The sequence below is a fragment of the Lonchura striata genome, chromosome 26 (assembly GCF_050655825.1).
Source record: "Lonchura striata isolate lonStrDom1 chromosome 26, ASM5065582v1, whole genome shotgun sequence".
In the NCBI taxonomy this organism is placed as follows: domain Eukaryota; kingdom Metazoa; phylum Chordata; class Aves; order Passeriformes; family Estrildidae; genus Lonchura; species Lonchura striata.
In genome coordinates this window covers 6805816-6821854 of record NC_140728.1, presented here as the reverse complement: position 1 = coordinate 6821854, position 16039 = coordinate 6805816, and the positions used below count along the sequence as shown (strand labels likewise).

At 49.4% G+C, this 16039-nt stretch overlaps 1 protein-coding gene across 7 annotated transcripts in view; it reads right to left on the bottom strand.

Annotated features, from left to right (window-relative positions):
* Window positions 1–2015: 2015 nt before the first annotated feature.
* Window positions 2016–16039, bottom strand: part of SRGAP2 (SLIT-ROBO Rho GTPase activating protein 2) — a 106809-nt gene continuing 92785 nt past the window's right edge. For 6 of the 7 annotated variants that reach the window (XM_085561364.1, XM_077789064.2, XM_077789065.2 and 3 more), the window contains 4 exons: window positions 14612–14792; window positions 13937–14083; window positions 11477–11804; window positions 2016–7688 (listed from right to left, as the gene is read on the bottom strand). In XM_085561364.1, coding sequence (XP_085417490.1) covers window positions 7305–7688; window positions 11477–11804; window positions 13937–14083; window positions 14612–14792 — 1040 coding nt within the window. In that variant the 3' untranslated portion in view covers window positions 2016–7304. Of the gene's footprint in view, window positions 7689–8241; window positions 8491–11476; window positions 11805–13936; window positions 14084–14611; window positions 14793–16039 lie in introns of those variants that run through there. The other variant, XM_085561363.1, reaches the window with a different exon arrangement.

Here is a 16039-nt window from a genome sequence, read left to right as displayed (position 1 = left end):
TGTGGGGCATCCAAACACTGGCACCACTTCACCAGCATGCACACAAACCCCACCCGTAATTAGTTCCTTAATTCCTGCTGAGTTTCATTTTCCCAGCCGCGGGTGAGGGTGCCTGGCACAGCCCCCGGAGCTGGCCGGGGCACTGCCCCTTTCCTGGGCTTATCCAGGGATGCCCGGGGCTGGGAGGGGGTGCCAGTCTCGGCAGCTGCAGGGGTGTGGTGACGTCGGTTTAACCACACGAAACCTGAAATCCCTTTGATTGGAGTCATTTTTGCTGCAGCTCGGCTGACAGGAAGAGAAAGGGCCGGGGTGACTTCTTGAAATTGTGTCTGGTTTTATTTTCTGTTCGTGTGAAACAGAACCATTAGTCGGTCCCCACGGTGCTGGCCAGGCTGGGAGTGCAGGGAACTCACCCCCAACACCTGCCTGCCTTCTTCCAGCCCCCTTATGCATTCTTCTGCTGTCCTTTTAAAATTCCCAGCTCATTTCCTCTCCCTGGTCGCTCCATCAGCAGGTTTTTCCTCCCAGCTGACTCCCCAGTCCCATCTGAACCCCAGGACTGGATGTGCCCACAGGGGATAACCCCTGGTGTGGTGGGACAGCGCAACTGGCAGGGACTGGGAGAGAAAAAATCCCGGCCTCGAAAGCAATTTGTGATGAGAATTCATTGTTCCAGCCGGTGGCAGCAAAGCCTGGAGAATGAAGAAGCAGCAGCGAGCTCTGTGTGCAGCAGGGACCTCGTCCTTGGGTCTGAGAATCGAGCCCAGGGGTGTCCCCAGGGTGTCACTGTGCCAAGCCTGAACCCTCCCAGCACTTCCCCCCCGCGTTTCTTTGTTAAAAACCACCAGAATGGGGTTTGTGGGGCAGGCTTGGACCCACCTGTGGTTTGATGAGGGTTTAAGAGATAATCACAGCCTCTTCTGCTGGACGGTGACCAAGGGAAAATCAAAAATCCCTTGTTATCTGTGCCACCCCGTTGCTCCCTGACCCCCAGTGACACCCCATTGCAGGGACATTGCTCTCTGACTCCTATTTCATGTTTTAAAAACAAAAAGGCACCAGCAGCGTGCCCAGCTGGCTCTAGGGTGGTGCCACAGAGGCTGCTGTGATTTTGGAATAAAAACACCCCGGATTTCCAGCTGATCCCTACAAGAGGAGATGTGGGACAGGGAGCACAGGGATGCTCACCCCAGGGACAGGGGGGACAAAATGCCTCAGTTAATCATCAAACCTCACTGAAATAAGTAATTCCTTTGAATCTGAAGAAAAGGAAGCCAAAATGACACAGCCCTGCCACGTTCCCCCTCCACATTCTGAAAAAGGCCCGTGGAAAAACCGAGATGGGGGAAAGCTGGTAATGATAAAATAACGATCCAATCCATAATCTCAATCTTAAATCCTCTTTCCTGAGACAGTTGGGGGTCCATCCTCCACAGGAAAATGATGAAGATTAAGCATTTTTAAATCAGGTCACTGCCAGGGAAGCGTTTGCCCTGGGGAATCCTGCTGTGGTGGCTGCGTGCGAGCCCAGGGTGGGGGAATCAGCAATCAGGGGGTCACAGAAAGAATGGTTTGGTTGGAAGAAACCTTTAAAGTCTTATCATTCCACAGCAGGGACACTTTTCACTATCTCAGGCTGCTCCAGCCTGGCCTGGGACACTCCCAGGGATCCAGGGGCAGCCACAGCTGCTCTGGGTACCCTCTGCCAGCACCTGCCCACCCTCCCAGGGAACAATTCTTTCCCCAAATCCCATCTAAACCTGCTCTCCTTCATCTTCAGGCCATTCCCTTGTCCTGTCACCACATCCTTGGTGTCCCCTGTCTCTGTGCCACCACGCTGCTCCCTGGAGTGTCCCCGTGTCCAGGGTGGCACCAGGTGCTCCAGGCTCCTGCAGATCCTTCCTCTCCCTCACCAGAACCTCCAGCAGCATTCCTGAGCGCTCCAGCAGCCCCCCAGGCCATGCTCTCCCTCTCTCCCACTCAACCCCAGGACATCACACACCAGCACCCTCAGGTCAGTGTTTCCACCATACCCAAAACATTTATTTCTCCAAAACTATTGCTAATGACAATGGATACATTTTGTTGCCCCAGTATGGATTTAACACTTCCAACACATCGACTCCTAATACTGTACAAGACTGTACCAAAAAGGGGAGGGGGAAGGAAAAAAAAAAAAACCAAAACAAAAAAAGGCTGTACCTCCATATTGTACAGAGTTCTATGTACAAAGTACAATTTTACACAGTTTAATATATACACCATATATATATTGGTGTAGAAGACATGAAACAGTGGAAACTTGTTTTAGCAAGAACATTCCATCCCACCACGAAACAACTGCTGCTGACAACCCCAGGTTCAGAGAGAAAAAACACAATTCCTACACTTTGCAACCCGGCTCTCCTGCCTTGCAGCAGGAATCAGAGATGGATTTCAGCAGTCGCCCTCTCCGAGCTACATCGAGCTGGGCTTTCAGAGAAGCTGCTGCTCACAAGTATTGCTCCAGCAGTTTGGCACACTCACAGTCCAACCCCTGGGCTTGGGCTGTTCCTCACACCTCAGGGCTGGTGAAGTCCACTTCAGAGGAAGGTTACTCAGTGCCTCAGAAAGGACAGGCCCACCTACGATTCCCACTGCAAACTGCTGGATGTTCACCCCGAGTGAAGCTTGGCAGATCAAGTATTGGCACGGCAGGACGCTGCCTTCCCTCTCCACCTTCCCCTCTTTTTGGCCCATGGCTGAAAAAACACTTTCATCCCAAACTACGTTAGAGGAAGCACAAAATTTAACAAAAAAAAAAAAAAAAAACAAACCAACCCCAAATCAACGAAACCCTTGCATTTTCCAGGCCTTGAAGTGCTGTTTTGGCATCTCTAGAGCCACCCAAATAGATGGTTTGCTGCTAGAACAGCCTGGAGAAGAATTCATCTGCCTTCTGGTGGGCGGGCGGCGGAACCGCTTGTGCGCGACACAGCCGGGGCCATCCCGGCCCCGCAGGCACCAGGCAGAGGGTCAAGTATTTCTGGTTTTATTTCTTATTTTCAAGTACCAGGTTGTCACACAGACACAGAGACATGCAGAGAGCCGATGTGGAAGGAGCTCAAACCCCAGAGTTCAGTCCATGAAGTGCTTGGTGTTTCCCCAGAGCGTCCCTGGGGGAAGGACGTTCCCTCCTTTCCACCTCTGGTGCTACCAGCCCACTAAGGGAACACCTTTGTGTCCCCAGCTGCATTTGTGGGGCGTTAGCCAAGGCCAGGTATGCCCAAAAAAGGGCTGGGTTTTTTAATGTGAAAGCTAAGAATATCAAAATAAATAAATCCCCAGCTTGTTAAACTCCATTTCCTGTTCTGGACAGGCCCATAAGCGATGGAAATGCCCCAGTGCTCCTGTTCTCCCCTGGTTTTGAAGCAGGTTTTGAAGCAGTTCCACACCCAGGGGAGTTCAGTGTGTTTGCACTTTGGGGCACATCCCTCAGCACCCAGGGCTTGGTCCTGCCAAGCACAGGTGCCCCTCACCTGGCCACCAGAGCAGTGCCACACCTGGGGGGACAGGGGCACCTCCTTCCCCTCCCTACTGTGCTCAGCCTCTCATGGAATCGATCCAGCTGTCTCAGCAGGGATTTTTGGGGCGTTTTTCCATCGTTCCTGATTCCTCACTGAGAGCATCACCTCCTGGAAGTGTCCCCTCCACACACAAGGGAACGTTCCCACACCCCGGCAAGGATCCGAAGTGCCGAGAACCAGAGACGTCGGTTTTTGCAGAAGAACATCTCCCAAAAGCTCCATAAATCCACAAACCTACGCCTTGCTCCACTGAATTTGAGGTTTTTGACACAGAGAAGAAGAGAAATAAGGCAGCAAGCTCCACCTGCAATGAACTTCTCCTGTCCCAGTATTGCTGGAGCTCTTCCAAGCGCGCCGGGCCGGCCCCGTACCAAGTGCAAGGTGGGGAGCTACAACAGATGGGATTTCTTGCCAAGCTGAAGTGTTTTGATTCAGTAAATAAATTTATGAGAACTTGGTTATCTTAACCTACTTTTGTGCAAGAACAATCTTGCCTTAAAAAAGAAGAAGAAAAAAAAAAAAAGAAAAAGAAAAAAATCAACAATACTCCCAAAACCCAACACATGAGGTATTCAGCACAGGAAACCCAAAGACTCCTTTTGAACAGGTATCAAAATACAGACATATACAACAACATTTTTTTTTTTCTTCTGCTGTCACAGTGCACTCTAATTATTTACTCATTTTTGTTGCAATAAAATACCCAGTACAGATAAAATGAGAGGGTTTGATCGTGTCCCACTGCTTGGACATGAAGGACAAATTTATAGTCCATAAACTTTGGACGACCTCAGAGAGGCAGAAATTAAGCAATGGTTTAAGCACACTGCTCCATTCCCAACTAGGGAAATAACCTAGAAAAGGTCTAAGCTTCAGAAACCATTCAGATTGATCACCTAAAACCATGTTTTAAAGTTTGTTTTTGTTTGTTTGTTTTTTTTTTTTTTTTTTTTTTTGCTTTGGATTATTTCAATCCAACACCTGATGAACAAGGTTCATACAAAGCACTACTGAACAGACAGACGTCATTCCAGTTATCAAACACTTCTTTTGTCTTTATATTCGACACAAACCTTACAGGAAAAGTCATGAGAAGAGGATTTCCTTGGAAGAGCTAAAATTTCTTCAGGATATGAAGGTGTGGAGTGGCATTGGTACCTCCCCAAGCAAACCACCGTGTCAGACCTGTCCACGGGGAGGGAACATTTCCAGTTCCTCCTTCCCACCTTTCCGGCAGCGACTGCTCCTAAAACACTCGTGGCAAACGCCCTCCCAGCCTCGTGTGTTCACAGAGTGAGGAGGACAAGCTGAAAATCTCCTTTTTCCCCCAGGATTTCGTGTGTGATTTTCTTGTTTCATCCCCCCCGAGGAAGAGGAAGGACGAGCTTCAGCCTGTCCTATTGCTTGTGTCAATCACAGTGCACACCAGAATTCCAGTTGAGATGCTCCGTATCCAGGTGATCCTGCCAAGCACCTTGCCCTTGGCAGCAGGATTGTCCCAGAGCTGTGGATGCCAGAGAAGCACAGTAATAATTCAGATACAGACAGTTGCTGTTACAGTAACCTGAAGTCTTTTTTAAAATTTATTTTTTTGTTTTTTATTTTCCATCTAATTCCACACTTCAGACCTTGAAGCTGGAAAAGAGCAGCTCCTCCAATGTGCTGTGCGTGGCTGAACACTTATTCTTAGGAATACTGAATGCTAGGCATAAAAATAGAAAAAGAAAATAAGGCATTAAAATGAGGCAAAGTCAATTTACAGAGATCCTGCTCTTGACACAGATTAACTTGGTCATTCTTGACCAAAAAAAAAAAAAAAAACAGAAGAGAAATAAAAAAACCCAAAAATTCTTACTAAAAAGGAAATGCCAGAAAGTTCTGCCTGAGCAAAAGAATTACAAGTTTAACCATTCTATTTATTTTCTTTTTCCCCAAAAGAACAAGTGATTCCTTGGTGGTAGAAGTCCATCAGAACCTGAGAGCGAAGGTCGCTGGTGGCACCGGTGGCATCTCCTGGAGGGGCAGGGACAGTCAGGCTCGTACCGTGGGGCTTCCCCAGGGAAGCTCAGGAGAAAAGGGAAACGAGGAATGTTCTCACCAAAACCTTCCCAGTTCCTGCACGTCCTCAGTTCAGGGCCCAGAGGAAGCTGGCTTTTTGGGAAGTCATTAATTATGGATTGATTGCTTCTGTAGAAAGGAGGTTGTGCGTGTGGGGATGGACAGGGGTGCAGGAAGACCCTGTTCCATTTTTCCAAGTATCACCCTAAATGCACGAGAAAAGGACATTTCAGCAACTCTTCTTCGTTTCTTCTTTTTTAAGTGCCAATTAAACTGACTTTGCAGTCACCAGGAACTCACACACTGAAAGGAAACTCGGCTTAAATGGGTGAGAAAAATGACTTTTCTTATCCTGTCCTGAATTCATTATTTAATGGAAGCCTAAGATGTGCAGCTTGTTTGACATCCTCGAAAAGCTGAGGAATGAGGCGAGCTCAGGGTCAGCCAGTCTCCACTCCTAAGTGGCACAGATTATTACATTAAATAAACGTGGGCACTGCAGAGGATTCCCAGGGGAGTACAAAAGAGTCCGTGGGTGCTGCTGGCTATGGATAAATACAAATAATACCAAAGGATTCATTCACAGGTCAGCCCTGCACGGTGCTGTCACATCCCTGTCCCCAGCAGCGTCCCCTGCACTGCTCTATAAGAGCAGCCAGGGATGAGGCAGGGAGCTGGGAACTCCTGAGCGAAGTTTTTACAGTGCTTGGCGCTGGGATGGGGTCAGGATCTGTCCTGAGAACGGGCAAACCAGCAGAGTGTGTCCTGGGGATGGGCTCCCAGCAGAGGATGCTTGCTTTCAAAATTATATATATTTTTTTTTTTTTTTTTTTTTTACATTCAGTCTCCCGAGAGCCAACACCACATCAGAGCCCATGGGCTGAAAATGCCACTGGAAACAATAAAGCTGCTTTTAAATATGGGAGAGCAAAGGGGGGAACCAGTGAAGATTGTCCATAAGCAACAGCTGGGCTCTTTGTTGTGCTCCCAGAGCTCAGGAACATGTTTGTTTGTATTTGCACAGACACGCCTTACGTAGAACTCCACAAAATCTACCAGTGTTCCAGAGTAAACTGATTTTTCCATGACAAATAAAGCATGAAGCTGGATGGCCAAAGGCTTTTGGCCCTGAGGAGGAGGAATGGGGAGCAAACAAACAAAACCAGAGGATGTGATGGAAGTTGAGACAGACCCTTAACCACCGTGGCACCAGCAGGCGACGGAATAATAATAATAATTATAATTATAATAATAATAATGCACAAGAAACAGGCATGTCCAAGCTCCACGTAACCAGTGGCACCAAAACATGCAATAGACTAAAATCTATCCTATTGTTTCCCTGTGATAAATGAAACACAGAATACAGAAGTCACTACACCGGTATCCCAAAACTGGACACCACCAAACGTTCCTTCCAGCGGCCCAGCACTTGAACAAGGCATGGAAACCCAAATCCAACTCATCCCTTGGTGTTTTCCTGCTCAGCTTCACAGTGGAGCGTGGATTGTGGATTTCCCAAGCGTGGCAGGAGCTGTCCTGGGGGACGTGGGACGAGGCCGTGGCCGCTCGGGAGCTCCCGGCAGCTCCCCTTCAGTCCAAGGACTCGTTCAATAGGAATTGGAAAGTCTCGGCCAGAGCGTGTCCATGTGGAACAGCAGCAGTGGCACCCGGGGCGGGTCAGACAGTACAGGACTTGTCGGGGGGCTGCTGAGGGGCGGAGGAGGCCACGCCGGGGCTGCTGGCGCTGGTTTTGGGGAACAGGGCGGGCTTGGGCCGCGTGGCCGGCGGCTTCACCTGCGTGGCCACCTTGACAGACTTGACGGGCCGGAAGGCGCAGGGGATGTCCCCAGCGGTGCTGGCACTGCGCTGGAACGGCGGCTCCGAGTCCTTGAGGAGCTGGGTGTGCAGGGGGCTGGAGGGCTCCGAGGTGGGGGCCACCACCGGCGACGTCTTCAGGGGCTCCAGCGTGTCCAGGACGACGTCGGGCGCGTGCTTGGCGCTGCTCTGCCGCTCCAGCTCCCGCAGCTCGTTCAGGGCCGAGTTCATGGTGGCTTCGATGTCCTGCAAGCACAGCAGAGGGGCACAGTGAAGCACAGCCCAACACACAAACAATCAGAGAAAAGCCACTTTATGGTGGCTTCGATGTCCTGCAAGCACAGCAGAGGGGCACAGTGAAGCACAGCCCAACACACAAACAATCAGAGAAAAGCCACTTTATGGTGGCTTCGATGTCCTGCAAGCACAGCAGAGGGGCACAGTGAAGCACAGCCCAACACAGAAATAACCACAGAAAAGCCAGTTCATGGTGGCTTCAATGTCCTGCAAGCACAGCAGAGGGACACAGCCCAACACACAAACAACCAGAGAAAAGGCAGTTCATGGTGGCTTCAATGTCCTGCTATTACAGCAGAGGGACACAGCCCAACACACAAACAACCAGAGAAAAGGCAGTTCATGGTGGCTTCAATGTCCTGCAAGCACAGCAGAGGGGCACAGTCCAACACACAAATAACCAGAGAAAAGCCACTTCATGGTGGCTTCAATGTCCTGCAAGCACAGCAGAGGGGCACAGTCCAACACACAACCAGAGAAAATCCACTTCATGGTGGCTTCAATGTCCTGCTATTACAGCAGAGGGGCACAGTCCAACACACAAATAACCAGAGAAAAGCCACTTCATGGTGGCTTCAATGTCCTGCAAACATGGCAAAAGAGCCCAGTGAAGGCACAGCCCAGACACACAAATAACCTTATAGATAAAAGCCACTTCATGGTGGCTTCAATGTCCTGCAAGCACAGCAGAGGAGCACAGCCCAACACAGAAATAACCAGAGAAAAGGCAGTTCATGGTGGCTTCGATGTCCTGCAAGCACAGCAGAGCATGCCAGTGAAGGCACAGCCCAACACACAAATAACCAGATAAAAGCCAGGTTTTGAGCATATTTTTTGTTTTCTCAACACCACCCATGGGTCAAGGACTGAACCGTGCAGCACCAGATCCTGCAGCCAATATCCCTAAAATTTTCCAGCAACAGGGAGCAAAATAACTGCTAGCACTAGCTTGATGCTAATCTGGCCCTTCACTGCTCCTGATGCTGCCCAGACTTCAAAGCAAAGCCCCAGATGTCACCAATGAACAGAAACCAAAGCACTTTTGCCCTTTCTTGAGGATTATTTGGCACATGAGATTTGGGAGAGTAAATTCCTGAAGGGAGCACTGAGAGCTTTGGTACTGGCTGATGGGCCACCCACTGAACGCTGAAATCCTCCTGGGCTCCTGCTGCCTCACTGGTTTTCCTGCTGAGCTGCTCCCAGAGATGTGTTCCACAGGACTCAGGATTTTAGAGGACACAGAAGATGTCTGAAACACGTGTAGCAACCAAAACTGGCCTTTCTCCTCCCTCTAAAAAACTCTTTCAGTTATTAACAAATAAATATAAAGAGAACTTTTGAACTAAAACCAGGGGTTTTTTTGTCTCAGGAGCTATCCATTGCCTGTTGGAGAGTCCAGTGGTGCACAGAAGTCCCTGGGGAGCAGGAGAGCTCAGCCTGGCTCTGACTCACACTTTTGGCTGCAGCTTTCCAGCTTCCTCAGAGCTTTTTCAGGGGGTGGGGAAGGTAAATCAGTCAAGGAATGGTGGAAGAAAGCAGAGGCAGAAATCTGATGCCTCCCACTCTATCTTGAGGCCAGGCAGATTTTCCTTATGAAGCTGGGAAAATGTGCAAGGTGGTTATTGGGTGGTGTTTGAGCTGATACTACAGAGAAAAACACTGATTTAACACAGCCTGGGGTTTTCTCCCTCCTCTTTTTTATTTATTTTCCCCTCCTCTTTCCTTTCTGTCCCCAGACTCTTCTCCAGTGAAACAATGGAATGAAGGTTCTGGCAGGGAAAGGAGACAGAACAACTTCAGTCAGAGTCTAATTGAAAAAACAAAGAATCTGATTTATATCAACCAAAGCCTCAGAAGGATGGGGAAACACGAAGACAACAGGAGCTGTACACTACATTTCCACTTTAACAAGTGGGCTCAAGGCACTCAAAATGGCAAAACACAAATTCCCACCAGCATTAAACCCACTGAGTTTTAATGTGCTCCTTATTTATTATGCGGAGCTGCTGTTTTGTCAATAAAAATTCCCTTTATTTCTCACGTCTAAAGCTCCTCAGGAACCTGCAGAGCCCCGAGCCAGGCAGAGCAGTCAGGTCTCCAGGGCTGGCTTTGTAACCTGAGCCTGGAGCATTCCTTGGCTCCAGGCAGAGCCATCCCTCCCACCCTGCAAGCAGTGGGTACAGAGAGCTGCAAGTGCAGGCACATCCCCTCTCTGGAAGAGGGAAATGTGTAACTTCACATCCTTTGTAGCCAGCCCTGTGTAAATAACTCCTGAGAACAGCAGGGTTATGCTCGGGTCTGGCTGCTGATCACACTCTGAGCCCTGCAAGATGATGAGGATGCCACTGGAGCCCTGACAAGGCAGCAGCCTCCTTTTATTTGGGCTGTGCTGCTCCACGTGCTTCCCGTGTCACACCACTGACAGGAGAGTGTTAAAGCCACAATAAATACTTCATTTCTCTCATGTTTTGAAGTGATGATTGTTTCATTCCCTGCTGGCAGCTTTGGGATCTGTGTCACTTTCTGAAATGGGTGTTTTTAGTGTTGAGATTAAATTCTGGGTAATGAACAGGGCCAAGTTTTTATGGAGGAAGGACCTGAGTGTTTCTCTTCCCTCAGGAAAGCAGCTTTGCACACAGGGAGGATGAAAGCCCAGATGGGGGCTGTGTCCTAAGCCAATATTGCACTGAGAGAATCACAGAATTTTTGGGGCTGGAAGGGACCTCTGGAGTCCAACCCACTGTCCAGGCAGGGTCACCTGGAGGTGGCACAGGAACTCTTCCAGGTGGGTCTGGGGTGTCTGCAGGGAGGGAGACTCCACTTCCTCCCCGGGCAGTTCAGGGCTCTGCCACCCTCACGGACAGAAACTCTTCCTCATGTTGAGGGTGAACTTTTTGTTTTAATCTATGACTCCTTGTGCTGTTGCTGAACAGAGCCTGGCACCATCCTGACACTCCTTGGGGAGATTCATATGGATTAGAGATCCCCTCTCAGTCTTCTCCTCTCCAGAATGAGCAGGCTCTGCTCCAGAGTCTCTCCTCACCCAGAGCTGCCCTGCAGGGCTGCCCTTCCCTCCTGGGGCATGGACAGGAAATGAAATCCCACCTTGCACTCTAACACCTCCTCCATCCTGTTGTAAATGCAGGTGGACCCGGTGGGCAAAATGCTGATGTCTGACTCCAGTTCAGCAGGCTGAATGATTTCTTTATAATAACTGTATTATAATACATTAATATACTAGTTAAATGAGATACTAAAACTACAAACCTACTTGTTCTAACTTCCATATTTAACTCACTGACAACTCCTGGCCCTCTCTGGAGAGTGCAGCCCCAGGTGGGTTGGATTGGATTGGATTGGATTGGATTGGATTGGATTGGGTTGAGTTGGGTTGGATTGGGTTGGATTGGGTTGGGTTGGATTGGATTGGGTTGGATTGGATTGGATGGATTGGATTGGATGGATTGGATTGGATTGGGTTGGATTGGATTGGATTGGGTTGGATTGGATTGGCCACCAGGCTCAAACAATCCTCACCAGAATCCAACCAAGAAACCACCCCAGGTAAACAATTCTCCACACACATTCCACATGGGAAAAACAAGGAGCAGAAACAGAAACTGTTCTCTCTTTCCTCCTGCTCTATGAAATAACCCTGGGAGAGGGAAGGATGTGCTGGGAACAGCATCCCAGCTGCCCCAGGCCAAGCCCTGCAGCAGGAGCTGCTCTCACCTCACCTGTGCGATGACCTCGGGGTCCATGGGCCGGTGGTTGTTGAAGCTCTTGGACCTGCCAGCAGTGACGGCCTTGCGGAGCTGCGGGCTGTCCACGCGGCTCTTGAGCGACGAGTGCCGGCTGATGGAATTGAGGCTGCCGTGGCCACTGATGGAGCATTTGTCTGGAACCTCCTTGGGAAGACTTTGGCTCATAATGGGCTGAGATGAGGGCCTGGAAGCGCCTATGGCCCCGGGGGAGGCTGGTTCTGCCAGGGAACTACCTAGGCCGTGGCCGTCACTTTGGCGGAACGCTCTTCTGATGCTGCCTGACTCTGGTTTCTTTCTTTGCCTTCAGTCACAAAAGCAAAACAAGTCAATACAAGCAGGTACAGGGCTGTCATTTGAAGATATCCCCCCAAAACAACACACAGGACAACGGGGAGAGACACAGAGGTACCCAGATTACAAACAGACCCAGGGGTTGAGGAGTGATTGCGGTACAGTGAAATAATTATAAATTATAAATAATTCCAGTTTCACGCTTCTAACAACAAGGCTGAGTCCTGGCAGCTGTGCACATTCAGAGCAAAACCAGAAAACTTGGGTGGAACATGATTAACTTGGTCAAGAGGAGAAGAATTTATACTGGAACAAAAAAAAAAAAAAAAAACCCTCTGTGCCATCAACAGGTTTTGATGATGTGTTTTTATTACATTCCAAGAGCAGAGCTACAATCTTTGACTGGAGGACACAGTATAAGTCTACTAAGCTCCTGGCCCAAGGCATCAAGTTATTATTTTCAGAGATCAGCAAGCAAAGACCCCCAGTTTGGGGTTAATGATCATTTCCAATGTTTGCTGGTGGTAGGAGATGGTTCTTTCTCATGGCTTTGGCAGGACCACAAGGCATGGGCTACACATAAACCAAAGGGATGATGTCAAATGGATGAACTGGTCCAAAGAATTTAGTTTCTACCCCAGCACCATGAGGTCTGACAGCACGATTCCACTCAAATCATGGGAAGGCCAATGCAGCAGAATACTTTATGCCATAGGTCTGAAGCTTGGCATCCATTATACAGGGAAGGATCCGTTTATATATAGCACCAGCCCCATGAGTAACTGCAAGAAAGTGTTAACTCCAGTAGGATTTTGGCATCCAAATAATAATTCAGTGGGTGGCACAATTGTCATTGCGAAACCATCTGATTTAATTTTGCTCAAGTCTGTTCACACATAGGTCAGAAGATTCATTCCTAAAGAAAAAACAACAAAATGAGTCTTATGCTACTTATTGCTAAATATCAGGTTCCCTAGTAAAGGGAAAAAAAAAAATAAAAAACCAAACCCAAAAACTAGGGTGGACATTCCCCAGGCTTCTAAAAACCACTCCACACAACTCTACCAAAGCCAGCAGATGGTGAAGCTCCAGCACAGGTCTGTTATTACACAAATCTCTCCATAACTGGCAGAATGGCCACTCCACTGGCTCAGACAGCAAATATCATACAAGAAAGCCCAGATCCCAAGCTGATGCAGATTATCACGGCTTCCCAGATATCACTGGAGCTCTGCTGAATCCCATAAGGAAGGCCCAGGCTCTCTAGGCCATGAGCAGGGTCCAAATCTTTTAAAAGGATGCATTTGTGCTAATGCCTTTATAGACTACATTGTGTTAAATTAACTGAAGGCTAAGAACATCCCCTCCCATCAAACTGTAATTATCACATAAAACCTTCACTGCACAATGGAGAGAGGCGGGGGTTTTTAACATAAAGGAAATAATCAGCAATATACGGGGGATAAATCTGTCTAGAAAAAAATATTTAGCAGGTCATGGAATTTAGTCTGCCACTAGCTAGATTTTCCAGCTTTTTATTATGTTCAGTGTTGGCTAAAGCAACGATTTCTGGTGGAGGAGGCAAGGTTAGAGCAACAGGAGGTTGTGCTGTTCCACTGCAAGCATATGGTTAGTAACGCGAGGTGAGGAGTGCTGCAGGAGCAAAGGAGGGCTGCAGGCAGTGCCAGGTGGTGGGACTGCAGGTATGGCATTTATCACAAACTGGGACATGGCTTCCTGCAGGAACTGTCCCCCCACCCCATCCAACAGCACGTGGCAAACGGGGAGGAGACGTGACAGGTGACAGACCACGAGGAGGGATGGGGACAACGACACCAGATCTCAGCCCAGCACTCCCCTCCCTTCCTCTGTCTGCTCAAGGCATAAAACAGGGCATATCTGGGAAAACAGGACCAGATGGCACCTTGGAGACAGGGAAGAGAAGCCAGTGGGGTTTCAAATGAATGATGGCCACGCTGGAGACACAGAGGGGACAGCAAAACGTGAGTGAGTTAAAAGAGGGGGAAGCAGAGAAAAAGGGTGGCAGTGCTTGTTAATGTATTTTTGCAGGGAAGGAAGCATTTCACTGGACTCATCACCAAGCTCTTGACAGGCAGGGAAAACAAGCAAGGCTGCTCTTACTTGTTGATGTTTGCAAGGTAAATATCTGCGACGTGGCCCCCGCTCGGGCAGCTGGCACCAGCTCTGGCTGTCACCTTCTCCTCTGGTGGCTCCGAGTTGATCTCTATTTCCGACTTCGGGCTGGACCTTTCTGACAGCCCATCCTCACTAGGAAGGAGGAGGGGAGGGTGTCACAACCACAGCAGGAGCAGAAGTGCTGCGTTTTCAGTCCAGCAGTGTGCAAGTGTACAGCAGCACGGTGTGAGAATCACCAGTGTCCTTCAAATCACCGAATGGTTTGGCTGGAAGTGATCTGGATCATCTTCTCCCACCCCCCTGCCATGGGCAGGGACATCTTCTGCCACCCCAGGCTGCTCCAAGCCCTGTCCAGCCTGGCCTTGGGCACTGCCAGGGATGCAGGGGCAGCCCCAGCTCTGTGCCAGGGCATCCCACCCTCCCAGGGAACAATCCCTTTCAGTACACCCAGCCTAACCCTGCATCCTAAAGCTGTTCCCCCTCCTCCTGAGCGCCCGTGAGCACCCTGGAGATCCCAGCTGTGCCAGACACCAGAACAATTCCTTCACCTCCCCTCCACCCCTGGGTGACAATCTGAACTCTGCCGGGGCGTGTGGCCACCAAGGCCCACCCCAGGGTGTTTTTGGGGGGCGGCCTGGCTGCAGGGAGGGTGGCACCTACGTGTCCTGCACCACGATGTACTGGTGGGGGATGAGGCCGTCGATGCCGTTGTGCCGTCCCTCCCACCAGTCGTCCGAGGCGCGCTGGTAGAGCAGCAGGGAGGCTCCTTTCTTGAAGGACAGCTCCCGTGCAGTCCTGCCCAGGTAGTCAAACTTGGCTATGGCCTCGATGGGCTCACACTCTAGGAGACAGAAGGGAATAAACTGAGTTTCACTGAACACCTGGGCTCGGGTGAGCAGGCAGCAGTTTAAACCTGCCACAGAGCAGAGACGGAGAGAAGCAAGTGTTCCCTCCTCAGGCAGCAGAGGGTTGGAAGCAGAAGATTCACAGGGGAACCCCAAAACTCAAGGATGCAGCCCTTTCATCCTTTGATACCTCAGATTTTGGCTTTTCTGTTTTTCAGATTCTGTGCTGCTTCAGTGTGTGGGTCTGAGGCCCATATTAGGGGATGGTGAGCTCCCTTCACAGAGCAGGGAGACAAAACAATTCCTGCTCTAGGTGGGGACCAAGGACAAATATTCCAAATCTCAGGCCCTCTCTATGATCCAGATTTCAAATGATCCAAATCTCAGGCCCAGCAGCACAAATAACGTGGGATGAAGAGAGAAAAACAAGGATGGGACTGGAGGGGCTAAAGCTGGAATTGGACAATGAACTCCAAGGTGCAAATGGAGCAGAACTGATCCCAGTGACAGACCCTGTGACCTGTTGTGCATTTTGTGACCATTTTGGGTTGTGCTGCCCAAGGTGGATCCACTGAGGCCTCTTAATAAATCCCTGCTTTACTCTTTAGCTCTGTCCAGTCTCTGCTCCAGCTCAGCTTCACAAAGCATCAACCTCATCCCTACACAGAGGGCACATTTGTATTTTTCAATCCCTAAACCCCCTCACAGCAATTCAAGGCAACAATGCTGGAAGTGGCAAGGGCAGAATTAGGGTTTTATTAAAATAAAAAGGGTTTCATTCAAATCAAAGGCTCACACTCCAGGAGATAGAAGGGAATAAACAGTTCACTAAATAGCTGGGCTCAGGTGAGCAGTCAGCAGTTTGAATCTGCCACAAAACAGAGCATGAAGAGGATAAATTGTTCCTTCCCTCTCAAGGCAACAAAATTCAGAGGGGAGCCCCTAAACTTCAGGATGTTTCCCTTTCATCCTTTACCTCATCCCTACACAGAGGGCACATTTGGATTCTCCAAGCCCTAAACCCCCTCAGAGCAATCCAAACCAACAGTGATGGAAGTGGTAAGGGCAGAATTAGTGTTTCACTAAAATCAAAAGGGTTTCAGAGGTGGGAAGCAATCAGGCACATTCCAGACAAAAATCTGCCTCTGGTTCTCCTCCTGAAAAGCAGCTGAAGTGAATCCCCTGGGCAGGCAGGGGAGGGAAACATCCTCTCATTCCAGGCTGCTTCAGAAATAAAGCATCA